General features: G+C 39.7%; 2 protein-coding genes and 1 long non-coding RNA gene across 4 annotated transcripts in view; 2 read left to right on the top strand and 1 right to left on the bottom strand.

Moving 5' to 3' along the window:
* Positions 1–1700: 1700 nt before the first annotated feature.
* fbxw2 (F-box and WD repeat domain containing 2) lies at positions 1701–9884 on the bottom strand. Of its 2 annotated transcripts, none has more exons than XM_018699179.2 (8): positions 9557–9884; positions 8180–8463; positions 7186–7408; positions 6348–6542; positions 5909–6042; positions 5732–5818; positions 5461–5630; positions 1701–3499 (listed from the first exon to the last, which is right to left on the bottom strand). In XM_018699179.2, exons 2-8 carry the CDS (start codon positions 8444–8446, stop codon positions 3211–3213), a joined length of 1365 nt encoding a protein of 454 aa, XP_018554695.1. In that variant the 5' UTR covers positions 8447–8463; positions 9557–9884; the 3' UTR covers positions 1701–3210. The 2 variants fall into 2 exon arrangements, with proteins under 2 accessions (XP_018554695.1, XP_018554694.1); XM_018699178.2 differs by having other exon boundaries at positions 8180–8472; positions 9557–9880.
* Positions 9885–10127: 243 nt separating this feature from the next.
* On the top strand, positions 10128–11404 carry LOC127142774 (uncharacterized). Its single transcript, XR_007813822.1, has 3 exons — positions 10128–10223; positions 10455–10550; positions 10671–11404. It is a non-coding gene; the product is annotated as an uncharacterized LOC127142774 (long non-coding RNA).
* A 611-nt stretch (positions 11405–12015) lies between these two features.
* Positions 12016–15094, top strand: part of crb2a (crumbs cell polarity complex component 2a) — a 28273-nt gene continuing 25194 nt past the window's right edge. Inside the window, exon 1 of the mRNA XM_051072711.1 lies at positions 12016–12149. The gene's annotated coding sequence lies outside the window, so the exon portion shown is untranslated. The remainder of the gene's footprint in view (positions 12150–15094) is intronic.

Below are 15094 nucleotides of genomic sequence, written 5' to 3' on the forward strand. Positions count from 1 at the left end.
CATGTTACTCCACTGCAAGGTCCCTCATGATGTGCTCAATGTTAACTGCTGTTGGAACCCTCTGGCAGTTGTTAGTATCTGTGATTGCTAACAATTCTTCATGGTCAACACGTTCAAAATCTGAATGACAAAAGATCATATGCTCAGGCTCTGACACAAGATCACTCTCTCTCTCAAAATTCTGACAGTACATCCCCATCCACAGTCTTTTCAAGCTTTCCATCGGGAAATAACTTCGAAGTAGATGTTATTCTCCATAATACTTTCCTCACAAAAAGTTCTCTAAGAATCTGTCTACGATGAATCACAACAATTTTCTTTACTGATCGTTTTGTTCCCTGCACCATATCCATGGAAGGAGGCAAGGGTGCTTCAATAATCAGCTCCTGAGAGAGAGGCAAGGTATCATCTAGACCGGAGAACTCCATCTCAGAGATGCTCTCTGTGTGGAAAGTTACAATGTCACCATCCTCTAACACATAAAGTAATGTTTCATGTTCTGGCAAACTAGATGCAGCAGCAGTGTCAACTGTGTTGTAAAGAAGGGAAACACCCTCACCACTTTGCTGCTTCCAACATGAACAACATCTCAAGTATTTATCTCCACAGCATCTGCTGCAGAATTTTCTGGAGAGTGATGATAGGTAACAGGTCTGTCATGTGTCTTTTCACCTTCTTGTGCAGTTGAATCTCTAGTCTTCTCTCCCAGATTTATGTTACTGGCACTGTTGTAATTCAGATATGTTTCTAGTGGAATTTGAAAACTAAGAGCCTACATCCATGCTTGCGGTTCTGTGAGGCTGCACTGTACTAAGCTGACGTTTTGTTGATGGGAATGCCAAGTGGACAACATAAGGGATGTTGGCCTTTGTGCAGTCATCTGCTGACTGTGGATTTGAACTCTTCTAACACCTGACACCTGACTTGATACTGTCAGACTACTACCTCTTCCCCGAGATGAAGCTCACTGGTCACCATTATGACAGTGATGCTGATGATGATGTCATTGCTGCTGTGGACTGCTTTCTCAGACAGCACTGACTTGCAATTTTCAATTACACAAAACAGAAATATCACAAAAGTTATTAACTTCGCACTCTGTATCATCACTCAGAGTTGAACTGAACATTCATGTAACATGAATTGTTCAATCACATTCTTCTACCTGAGCAGCATGATGGTGCGGTGGTTAGCACTGTTGCCACAGCAAGAAGGTTATAGGTTCAAGCCCTGGTTCGCCCGGGGATTTTCTGTGTAGAGCTTGCATGTTCTCCCTGTGCCTGTGTGGGTTCTCTAGGTACTCCCCCTTCCTCCCACTGTCTAAAGCCATGCATGTTAGGCTCTAAATTGCCTTTGGATGAATGGTTGTTTGTCTCTATGTGTTGGCCCTGCGGTGGACAGGCGATCTCTACAGGGTGTACCACCGCTCACCTAATGTCAGCTGGGATAGACTCCAGCCCCCAGCGTCCCTTAATGGATAAGCGGTATAGATAATGAATGAGTAAATGTCCTTCTACCTTAGGCCAAAAAATTGTCCCTCTTAGTAGAAGACTTTATGGAATAATAACACTGCAGTGTTTGGAAGGAATGGCAATTACTATGTCCAGCTGAATTTCAATTTATCTCTTTATATAGTCATATTACTGTATTTTCAAATTTAACAGAGTGCTGCTGTGAGGACAGTAACAGTAAAGAACACAGCATTTTGGTGGTATTTTAATTAGATTTGAAAAACTTAAACTAAGAACAGTCTGTACATCTGCTGGGTACAATTATCCATGTGAGACAGGTTAGAGTTGGTATACGAGAAAAACAAATATATCATAGACGAGTTTTGGTGCATATGAATACATTTTGTTGTGATCTGTGGACTGCCAAAGCAAAGGCAGACTTCAATGAAAATGATGGGATAAAGTTTCAGTGTTGTAGAAACAGAAAAACAAATTTAGACATGATGTTAAAACTGATACAAAGAACAAGGCATGGTTTCACAGAGTTTTTGTTATGCCAGGAAAACCAAGTCTAAAATAGTAATTTTGCACAGAACCAACTGTCAAGTCACTTCACCTGCTGTGCAATACATTGAGGTCTTTAGAAAAATAAACCTGATGTTTAACACAGTCAATGATTCATAAAAGCAATCCACTGAGCAAGTCAGGTCAGGTAGATAACTATAAAATTACAGACATCTTAGACTGTTAGAGCACAGTAAATATGGAAAATTCAACATAAAAGTAAGATTTACAATGCAGTCATCACTTTACTGCAATGTGCCAGAGCTATCAAGGATTTCTAGTTTGTAACATCAAATGAACTGAAAAGGCACATCACATTTCTCAAGCTGACATTTAAACCAGATATCCCTTACTGGAATTACACGGAACCTCACAATGTTTCACATGGTACACAACAATGTACCAAACCACTTTTTAACATATGATCCAGTACGCAGCTTCCTCTGGAATAGTCCGTAAAAACCTCAGGGAATATCTCAGTTGACGTCACAAGCTTACATCAAAGGAGATGTTCTCCATTATTTACAGCTACTGTATTTAAGGCAACCCTGCTTTTCTTCAAGGAAACCAATGTTTCTGCAAATAAGCTCAATGACCAACTTGGCATTAGGCATGTTCTGGGCACATTTGACAGTCTTATCCTGTTAAGAGAAGGTCAGTGGCCAAAGTTGGCACCCAATTACTAGTTTGGCTTCAAATTCACACTGCACAGTGCTAAACTGATCACAGAGCAAATTTGCCAAAAACATTTACACTTCCATGTTAAAGGCTATTACAGGAGAATTTCTATGGTTGTGTTTTATTTTGGAACCTTTGATGATGTTTTTAGTTGTTGCTAATACATTTTGGGATTCAAGAAGTCAAGAAATGTTTTCTTTCTGTCTCTCTCTGTCCAAGATCAGAAGACCAGTGAGAGGTTTTTATGCTTTCTACTGAAATCAAGAGCAAGTACTTTTCTGGTACTGAGTGTAACACATCAGTTATCATCATCTTTCTTAGTTCGACTTTCATTTCCATCTGTGAATATTCATGTTTGTGTCCAGAGAAGGACTCTATGCTGAGGAAGAAACAGATAAAAACAAAATGTTTTGGTCCATGCATGATCTATCTTGGCTGTTAACGTTTATATATTCCAGAGCAGACATGATGGGGTTTCATATTCTTGCAGTCTGGGGTTTGGAGTCCTTGCTTGCTTCTATCCATTCTCCTTCCACAGTACTAAGTGAATGCTATGGTCCGGCATACTGGTGGCAAAAACCAGTCCAGAGTCATTGCCCCCATCCAGGCCATTAAGCCAGGAGGTCACGCCAGCCAGGAAGCTGGATCCTCGCTTGGATTTTCTGTAGGCTGGTAGAGGCCAGCGGCCTGAGATCACCTCTGTCCTCAGGTCCATCACATACAGGAAGTGGTTGTCAAAAAGGAGCGCAAACACTTCGCCAAAGCTGAGCAGAGATAGGTTGGCTGGGTCCTGCATTTTTATCACCCTGGGAACAACAAAACATGCTGAATTAGGAGCACAGTATGATCATATTATCATATAACAACAAAGTTCCACTGGTGAGCCCTCAACCATCTTTAGTCATGCTGCTGTAGACCAAGGCTCCCATGCTGCCCTGAGCACTTTTTATGTTTTCGTTCTCCCATAGGTTTGTGATTCCCCTTCTGTCCTCTCTCTCCCTGTCCTCACTCTGCACTATAAAAATAATAATAATTATTATTATTATAATTTGGTGCTGCTGTCATTGTTGCTGTTATTTTGCTACACTGCTGCTGCCACAAACAGCCTCCCACCCTGTGTCAGCTTCTGTCAGAGGTTTCTTCCTATTCCACAATTGTTTTGGGAACTGCTGGGTTTCTCTCTATTAAATTTTAAGGTCACAACCTTACTCTGTAAAGTGCCTTAAGATAATGTGTGTTGTGATGGGGTGACTTTGTGGTGACTGTGGTTGTTAGGCCGATTACATATGTACAGTGATTGGCCAGTGAGCCCAGTCCTTAGACACACATGCAGCACACTCTCATGCGCACCCCAAGAGATAGGCACACAGAGAGTAGGAAAGACAGGAAAGAGAGTAGCTTTTTTTAAAATATCTTAAAAATACATGTAAAAAACTCCTTGATGCTTAAGCCCATCACACTGTCAGACTTGCAATACAATGGGGAAACCCTGTAGTGTTTACTTATAGGGCTGGGAGATAAAATTATATCACAATAGAACCTCTCCTCGACAGACATAAATGGCATGGTCATAGGACTCATTCCACCTGTGTTCTGAATATGAAAAGCCAATGATAATGAGAATAGCGCCGCACTGAACCAATCGTGTGGCTGTAACAGAATTAGAGACACGTCAGGTTAGGTTGACGCACACAACAGGAGTAGGAGTAGCACAGGTGTAGCACACGTGCTAATGCTTTGGGTACTGCAGGATGTTGCTTTTCAGCACTCATCGATCACACAGAAACCAATAAAGATGGGCATTAGATGACCCTATTCCTATTAGCACTCTGAATTGTGCATTACAGGTTAATTATTTACCAAGTTGAATTCTCAAGGAGGCAGACCATTAAATTAGCAAAATTAAATGACAAAAATCTCTCCCAAAAAACAAAAAAACAGGGATGGACTGAGCCAGTTGCCAATAGCATATATATTGGACTGCAGCTGGACCTAACCTGTCATGAATAATGATAAAAAGGTAGGAACAAGACAAGAATCTGCCATCTTGTTCTGTGATATTATGGCTGTGGTTGGTGGGTGTGATTAATGATAATATGCAACTTTATACTGAACAAACGTGAGCTAGTACTTTCTTTAAAAAAAGAACTTAGCACTGTTATAGTTTGAAAATGCCCTCACATAGCTTCATTGTCTCCCTACCTGTTTTGGGTGAGTTTCTCAGTCAGCTCTCACACGTTTAATCATCCACGCTGTCTATACCAGTGGTGTCACAGTTTGGTTTTTACTCACTCACTTACCTGTGACCTAAATACTATAGGTCACACTCTCAATCACTCCAAACGGGAATTAAGTATGTAACTATGATTCTATGAAGTCTGGATGGCACAGTACATAATACATGGATTACCAGTGTTCCTGACTGTGATGAATGAGGTGAAACTCGTATGGGGAAAAAATGTCTATTTTTTGGGTTTGACAAACGTGGTTTCTGCAAATCAGGACACAGTGAACCTGACTAATCAGTGGACACATTTTTGTATTGTGTCTGTAGTTTTGTCATCAGGCTGTTTAAATATTTTTTATTTTAAAAGTTTACTTAATTAATAATGACTGCAACATCTGCTCTAGAAAAGTTACAGTTGCTACATAGTACAATTTAAGAATGAACTGTTTTAATTCCACAACTTAAGTAATGTACAACAGTTATAGGTTTCATTGCTTAATAGTCACAGAGAGACATATTTTGTCATGTATACTCTTTTACCTGAGAACCTTAAAACTGGCAAAGTCCCACTGATAAACTCCAAGGTCAGAGCTGCAGACGATGTAGCGTCCATCAAACTGCAGGCGAGGCTGAAGGCTGATGCTGCGGTCCTCTGACACTGACAGTGTCTTCAAACACTTACAGTTGATCTCTCTCCCTAAAGGCCAGACCTGCAGAGGAGACACAGTGTTTGCTATAACACCAACACAAAGGTCTAAGCTTCAAATTATTCAGTTTCTTTACTCTTCAAAATTGAAAACACAAGTATTACCTTAATTTCATACTTATCAGCACTTAAGAGAATATAGTCACCGGGACTGTGCACCATAGATTCTACTTCACTTTTCTGTAGTATCACCTGTGGAGCAGATAACAACAGGATACACATTTCAAAACACATCAAGTTTTTCAAGGTTGAACTCCAATCAAAAACTAAAACTGAGCTGACCTTGGTGACCCACTCAGTGTGTCCAGTCAGAGTGTTGAGACAGGCACCAGCAGACAAAGCCCAGACCTTCACGGTAAAGTCTGCAGAGCCACTGACAAGCACATCGAGCTCATCATTGTAGTCCACACTGAAGACTGAGCAGACACAAGTGTTTGTCTTTTTAAATTAAATAGTGAAAAAGGAATATGGAAGGTCATAACATTAAATGATTTCATGTATTTTGAAATATTGGGGAATGGCTGAAAGAGTTTATGGTTTGAGCTGTTGAAATACTCCCAACAAATCTGATGTCATCTCATTTGGCTGATTTGGATTTTTGTTGGCATACTATGTATGCGTGGGTGTATATACCATTATGCTTAAAAACAGTACATACCAGAGATGAAATATACTGTACAAATGAACCCAGAACAGATATCTGCTTAGCATTTACACCAACCTGCTCCTGTGTGGCCACGGAACTGTTGGATTTTAGCCCCTGTGCTCCACTCCCAGCATGCAATAGTGTTGTCGAAGGACCCAGTTACCAGCTTCTGTTCGTCAAATTTCACTGTGGCGCAGGTGTGTGTCTGAATTCCATAAATGCACTGCCCAGTGCGCACGTCCCATAATTTGGCTGAGAGGTCATCAGATCCTGAAAAACAAGAAGATATCCATGTTGTTTCTGCAAGCTCTGACATATCACTCTACAGACAAATCTCTCCAGTCTGTCACAGTGACACGCGTCGAACCTAGGTCGGAGCTCCATCTGAATGGTTCAATATCTATTAGCAAGCCCTTGTTCACATTTTATTAATTTAAAAGTTTTAGAAGTTTGTGGTAAAAGTGTATCCATGTCTCAGTATGGGCATGTTTCTGAAAAGGGGCTGATTACAAATAATGATTACAAATACACTGATCAAACACAACATTAAAACCACTTAAGAGTTTAAAGTTTTAGCTATATATAGACATATCATCATACATAACATGTCATCATTCATACATTATTTGACATGTACTGCCCAACAGCTCTGACCCATCACTGGGGGTGTCTTTTGGTGTCTCTCTGGGACATTATGGACATAGCTGATCTTTTGGGTCCTGTGGGTTGTGGAGTGAGACCTCCATAGATCTGGCTTGTTCCAGTGCCACCCACAGATCTTTGGTCAAATATACTTTGTCTGTAAGTGAGTTTTGTTGTTGTTATAATGTTGTGGCATTATATAATAAAGATAGAAGATTATATTGTAACAGTGTCTTTCCAACATTGAAAATAAACCAGAGTGACAGTGTACCTGTGCACAGGAGGCCATCCTTATAGTAGAGGGCATATACTCGAGCACTATGGCCAATGAGGGATGATGTCTCAAAGGCCTCTTGATCCTTAAGCTGCATCATGCGCAGTTTAGCCTTCAGATAGACCCCCTTCCAGTGTGATGCATCCTGAATGGACTCATCAATCCTCCAACCCAGCTCCCGACACACACCCTGCCACACCTCTGTACATGAGTTTATCACCTACAAGGAGATGGACGTTTGAGTAACAAGTACTTTCAAAAACAGAGAGGGTGAGCTGCTCCACAGAACATGCTAGTTTCTTTGTTGTTTTATAAATGTGGTGTTAATATACTGAAACTGACATTTGAGGCTTTGCCTTTAAAGCAATGTTATGAAACTATTTACCTTAAAATAACAGCTTCAAAAATCATTTTGATTGTACATGGACTTGGAGGGAAAATGGTGCTTCTTTAATTCCCACTCTGCGCCCCCAGTGTCTGTTGTTAGACCACGTAACATTTGCTTAAAGTAAATCAATGCTTTACAGCATTATGTCACACACAAAAGAAGCTAATTCAGTAATTCTTTTTTTCTTTATCCACTCCTCCTTTCCTTTATATTCTTTGAACCAACCAATTCACCCCCCTACCCTCTAGCCTCTGATATGAACCAAAGCTAAGCAACAGACATACAAAAAACAACATACAAACATCAAGGCAGCAGACTCCAGCAACTCCAATGTTCTGCTGGGTAAAATTACTAATTTTGTCAATGGAGTCTGTTAGTGATTGCCAGGTATGCTGTTCTTGCTCAACGCTGCACCACTATCCCTATCAATCATTTACACCCCAAAACTTTGAAAACAGGGTTAAAAATACCAGAATTATCATTTCAGTTGTCACCATATTTTATAGGTCACATTATTTATCCCATGTAAGACATGAGGAAACATTTAGAACAAATGACAAGCACACCATTACACTACCAGACATCAGAAAGCATGATATTTACCTTATTCCACTGCTTGCAGACCAGGCAGCAAGTGAGCAGGGTCTGAGGGTCCAGCCAGCGTAGCAGGTAGAAGGCCAACTCCAGAGGAAGAAGGCGCAGAAAGTCACGCTTGAGCAGTGTCTCCAGCCCATTAGACAGATGACGGAGCTGGACGGCACCACTTAAAGATATGAGGTGGTCCAGAGACTGGTTGCGCTGCTGGTCATTTAGAGTAAGGAAAGTGGCAGAGACTGACTCCAGCCACCCCTCAAAGGCTGTCTTCTCCATGGGCACATGAGAACAACCTGCAACACCTCAAGGAATAATGCAGAGTCTTACCTGAGCACATTATGTATATTATAAATGTTGACATGTGTATCTCAAGCAGCCAGAGAAGGAATATGAATAAATATTTTTGGGATAAAGAAAGGAGGTGTCTTCAAACTTGCAGTTTTTTCCTGACCAATAAAGAATCCCAAAGATATTCAATTTGCAATGATACAAAAAGAAGGTAGCCTAAACCAAATGTATAATGATGTAGTTCTGCTTTAATCAAATCTGTTATTAATTTGATTTTGCTGCTTATTGATTAATCAATTACTTAATCAGTTCCTAATGAGATTAAACAAAAAACAAAACATGGAGTGTGAGGCTGAAATGTGACTGGTTAGAAACATGGGTATGGACTAAGTGTACGTTTTCAAATGTGTCGTTTAACTGTAGGTTTTATCCCACGAGATGGAGATTCAATTTATTAACGTTTCAACTACTTCAGCGAATCTCTTGAGCCGAAACTGTAGCCAAAAAAATACTTTAAAGTTTTGTTGAATAATGTCAGATACAATGTCTTTTTTTTCTTAAACAATGTCATTAATAGCTGAGCTGTGTTGTTGCAAAATTATAATCATAATCCATGAGCCCATTAAATACAGTGTTGGAGAAACTTAGTTCGGGAACGCTTTATAACCCAGGAATATTACCCATCAAATGTGTCCGTTAAACTGCGGCCATATATTTATATTTAAACAATTTAAATGCTGTAAGTATGCCTGTTTAAATGAAAATAAGAACAACTGAAGACTATTAGATCATGTTTCAGACGGTTTATGTGTATGGCTGGACTAAAAAAGCAATACTAGACTGTTACGTTACCTATGAATGGATCTGGTGCATGTTTCATTTATTAAATGTCTAATTTGAAGGTAGTTAGTTTTACAAGCAATTATATCTGCCTCTGCATTCAGTCTAAGTTAGCTACTTTGGTAGCAACTTTTGTAGCTAACATTAGCTAGATGACACAACTGTACTTTACTGCAATAGCAATGTAGTTACGAGTAGTAACAACCCAAAGATCAATAAGCAGCATCTGCTAGTAAATGTAAATAAATGTCCACCAACCAGGGAGTTGCAGGCAGTTCCTTAATCGCCACTTTCCCAGCTTAGTTAGTTCACATAGCGAAGTTAGCTGTCGTAAGCTAATCTATCAGCAAGCAAGTTGAAAGGATTGTCCTAGCTTCGTAGCCAACGTTAGCTAACCACCATGATGAGAGTACTTGATTCTGTTAACTGTGAGCTACATAATGTCTCTAGTGGAATAGTCCTGTAAACTTTTCCCAAGAAGACAGCTTTTACGATAGACAGAAGGATAAAACGATGGCAGGGTCTGACAGCTTGAAAACCAAAAGATAATAGAAACGCTATCCCCGGCCCACGGGGTTATTTTTGTCCCTCGCACTGTCTTACAGGAGGCGACGTACGACTATCAGCTAACTCTGCCCCGAAATCAACATGCATAGACTGAGCACGCTCGGAAAAGTGAGCCAACACTTATCAACATACACATATTAATTCGATCGTAGCTATGTAGTTGAGTTGCCCCGGCACTTTTCCTCTGTATAGGACTTAATTTGCCTGTTAGACAACACTGCGGAGAGCAAATTATTAGGCCAGGTAAAGTAGCTTCCGGTGTCGCGGACAATGTGGAACGGTGTGAAATGTGTTACTGTGGCTGGTTTGCCCAAGCCTGGCTCTCTCGGTGGTTCCGTTAGCACAGTGGCGACATAAGGTACTTGGTACTGTGTTTTTTTTTAAGTACAGATGAGCTTAAACATCTCATAGCAATGTAAAGACGATTTTTTTCCTGATAACAGACATATTAAATCGCGCGAGATAAGAACATGTCACATACAGTAGCTTTCTTGAACGTGCTGAATTACCGCCAGAGGGCAAACATATAGCGAGTTTAATGTGAATTTTTGCATACTCCGGCTTCCTTCCACACTCCAGACACACACAGGTTGGTGACCCTAAATTGCTCGTAGGCGTGAAAACGAGAGGGAATGGCTGGCTGCCAACCTGTCCAGGGCGTACCCCGCCTCTCACCTAATGTCAGGTGGGATGTGCTCTAAGATAGTCTAGCTGTCCCGGTCCTTCAAACCTTGGATTATTCATTTCCCCAGTGCAACTATTCATCTCCTAATAGTGTTTTTTGTTCCATTTTTTTTTTCATTAGACCCTATGGACCCTACCTTAAACTCCATACCTCCAGACTGCAACACAGCTAAAACCCAAACTGAGATGACTTTAATAACATTATCAGTTATTTGTTTAAAGTCGAAGGATATTTGAGACACTGCCCCAACGACACATGCTTAAATAAAATCTAGAGGAGTAATATTTTTCCCCAGTGTAATCTGAACCTCGCAGTTTAGACAGAATAAAACTACAAGCAAAATAGTTTATCACACAGTGCATCATTTTCATTGCCCTTAAACCAGAAATGTGCAGTTTCTTATTCATCCCCTGAAGCTTTTATGATTCAGAGGCTTGGGTCATGTTGGGCAGTCTTTGAACCAATGCTTTTGTTGCCCAAAGAATTCACATTTCTGGGCTTGTGCCCAAATCTAATCCCTAATACTGGAATTCTAGTATTAGTGAAGTGGGTAAGTGCTCTGGCACCTTCTAACACCGCTCTATGTCTGCCAAGTCATGGAACCACAACCTGGCAAAGCAGTCTCAACAATTTTCATTTTGCTCAGTGGGCCTCAATTGGCATTTATTTGAAAGTCATTCCAACAAGCTGTACTTAACAATAGATGACTGACAGTTCTCTCCTTCACTCCAACATCAACAAATTGCAAATACACCATGTAAACACATAATCTGAAATAAAGAGGAGTTTACCACTAGATTTAATTACATTTTGCATGACTCATGATTGAACTATGATTAGAGTTAAGGTGGTGCTGCCAGTTTGTTCATCAAAGTAGGAAAAAGCATATGAGCCAGGTAAGCCCAGTGTTTTTCCATCTCACTACACAGTCCTCAGTCATGTCTGCCTTGTTCTGCTTTACACCACAGGTGACTTTCACTCATTCACACACACACATTAATAAAGCATATAAAATGCTTACTGACCACTGACCCATTTGTGGGCGACCCAGTCTACCTCCTGAGCCACAAAAAATAGATATATCTGGGCTAAACAGATCATGACTTCACAGATGCAAGGTACATTGTCCTTCAGGTGACACAATGGCTTACTAATAGGTGGTGTCAATTCACAACATTTACTCCATCCTTGTGTGGTTTACCACTTCATCTTTATCTATTACAGATTAGGGAGGAACCTCTCAAGGACGGAACAGGGCTGCTACAGTGTTCTGTTCCTTTTGCAGAGTTTAACATGTGTCATGCTGTATTTTAGCACAGCTTGCATTCATTTTACATTATGTATGGGTACATAAAGAACATCTGGTGAATGAGTAACCCAGCTGTGACTCAGTTTGAGTTGGTGTGTTTATCCCTCATCAGTCTACATTCAGTGCCACATAATCATAAAGGAAAAACAAGATTTTCAAAGTTTTTGCTAATTCCAGAGATCCTGTGTGGAGATGAGAGAAACTTCCAGAGGGACAGCCATCACTGCAACACTCCACTGATCTTGGTTTTATGGCAGAGTGGCCAGACAGAACCATCTCCTAGGTAAAAGGTATGTCTCTCCAAATCATGTCCAATCAATTGAATTTATCACAGGTGGACTCTAGTCAACCTTAGGCCAGTTGCAGAATTGTAGATTCAGCAAAGTAAAAAGCAGAGACTCAAGATTATAGTTCATAAACTGTTACCTCCAGTATCTTAATCTGCTTCACTTGGGTTAGAAACTCTCTCAAGCTTGAAGGGAGCAATCCACCGCAGAGAACTGTGGCCTCAAACTTGAACGTGCTGACGCTACTTCACACTCGGCTGTGAACAAGAACATGAAGCCAACAGAACCACATCATCTGCAGATAGTAGAGAAGCAGTCCTGAGACCTCCAAACCAAACTCTAGTATGTTTTTCATACTTATTGTGATAACTAATAGTGTGCAGTGTTTTGTCATCAGATAAGTTTTCAAAATCACTGGTACCTAGAGTAACACATCAACTTGCAAATTTTAAACCAGTACTATTTTCAGACTGAACTCCTGTCTAGTATAAGTTTGGACATGATTCACACAAGTGTGCCCATACACACAATGCACAATATACTGATCATGTGCTGTGCCGCTAACTGTAGGTGACACATGTTCATGCGTGCAAATCTGTTGGGTAGGTCATGGAGTGTCAGGCCCAGCTGGTGTTTAGGGAGGGGTGGGGTATGGAGGGAGTAACAAGTCTCTAACAGGCTGTGATGGATGTCTGACTGCTAATCTCCAAGCTACAAAGGAGCCACTAAAGCTGCTGAAGACACTAATGAGCCAGTGACTAAAACCTGGCCTGGATTCACTGGACTACACACAATGAAGACAACACAATGCCATAGACTGACTGGTTCTAACAAGGATGTCCAGTGGATGTAGGGTTCTTTAGACAAGTCCAATATGCCTCCGGTTAAATGAGTATGTGTAAATATAATGGAAATTTGTCATTCAAATCTTCCATGTTTTTGGATATACTGTCAACACTGGTGTGTGCAGCATTTTTCAGACAGAATGCTGAGATAGTTATATAATGAAAAACAGCTTTGCCTTCCCAGTGTTATTACATATATTTCTATTCTTAAAACATGAAATTGATGTCAGTTCATTCATCCATTTTCTAACTCCTTCATTGTCTTAAGAGTCACAGGGAGCTGAAGCCCACTCCAACTCACTTTGGTTTGTGAAACCTTGAAGATTTACATTGAACAGAGTTTTAATATGTTAGACTTTAACAGACCATACATATGTTTTGACTTGTAACCTACAAAGTACATACACTTTACACATGTAACTTATTGACTAATTTTCATTTCGTTGACAGTTGTGAATGTTTTTCTACCTGTAAATTTCTATTTTTTTTCCCATAGGATGAAAGTAACTTGCAGACTTGAAACTAGCTTAAATGAGACAACCCATCGCATAACTGAACTGAGACATTGTCACAGTAAAACCAGGCAATAAGTTTTTATTTGTATTTTTTTTTCAAGATACATTTATACTGCCTTTTTACATTTATTGGACTGTTGACAGAATAGAGAGTTGTATGAAATATAATCAAACCAAACTTTTCAAGGTAGTTTAGCCGTTCTAAGTTGCTTTCACAAACAGATGACATAACTCACATTCCATAGTCATGTGAAGTGTAACTAATGACTCACTATAGCTGAGAACAGTGTAAACAATTATGATGTTCACCATGATGATGGATTCCAACATTCAGCATACAAAACATATGAATCTAACAAGAAAATTAGAAAAAAATGATTCAATCAAATCTTCACATCCCTCAGATGGAGGGCAAGTTTCAATTTCTACAAGTTAACTTTAAAAAATGGTCAAGAATCAATTCATTTGTACATCATTGAGGTTTATTTTCAGAAGGCTGCATGAACAGAATGATGCAAATGAATTCATTGAATTATTAGAATTTCTTTTAGATGTTGTCAGTGAAAATATAATGACTTATCAGGTAAGTCCAGGATGACACTGGAAATTCACTTTTCATTTTATTCAATCTTAAGTCTGTTTGAAATTAAGATCTCAATTTCCAAGAGAGACCTGGGACAAGACAAAAAAAAAAAAAAACAATCACAAGAACACAATTAACAAAACAAAGACAACACAATGACACAATACAAGGAACTAAGAAACGAGGAATTTTAATTGAACTGAATCATAAACACCAGATATGTGAGGAAGTTTGGAAGCTTCAACAGTAGAGCTTTATAAGAGCTTTTCTTCTTGATTGTAGGGAAGTCCAACCCACCATGTGATACAGAGAACCATGAGGACAACATTTCTCATTTATGATAAAGAAGTGCACTATGATACACAAGGTTTTAGTGCTGGGGTGCTGATGGGGTAACATGTCAATACAGGATATCTCCATAGTCAAGGACAGACATGAAGGTTGACTGCACCATAGTTTTACAGCTGGAAGAAGACAGACATCCTTTAATTCGCAGCAAGAGTAATATGGGTGCCTGTTGTGTTGGCACTGTTGTGGATATAGACCACTTCATACTGATCCCTGATCAACCACTGCCCAAAGCCCATAGTCAGTTTACTTTCATTTAAATACAAGTCAGTAGACGAAGATGCATTACATGACTAAGTCTGATCTGATTTACAGACTCTGAACTGCATATTATCTAGGTTTTTCTTTTTATTTGACCATTGCTTACTTTGAGGTTGTCACACATTGCACTTACCTAAAAAAGAGATATGTAATTAGTGTGGAATGCTTCAAGCAACTTTTTGATCCTATGCTCGTATGATTTTATATATATATATATTTTTTTATGAATTAAAAAATGAATGGGATCCTATGGGAGCTTTCCCAATCCCAAGGTTCCTGGTTTGATCCCTGCTTCAGACACTGAAATTTCACTGCACCTTTTAAGCTTTTTACTGTTTTGCTTATTCAACTTTTTGCAACTGTTTATGCTATTGTGCTATTTATAACAACTTTGCA

This window comes from Lates calcarifer, linkage group LG9, assembly GCF_001640805.2.
Source record: "Lates calcarifer isolate ASB-BC8 linkage group LG9, TLL_Latcal_v3, whole genome shotgun sequence".
Taxonomy (NCBI): Eukaryota; Metazoa; Chordata; class Actinopteri; family Centropomidae; genus Lates; species Lates calcarifer.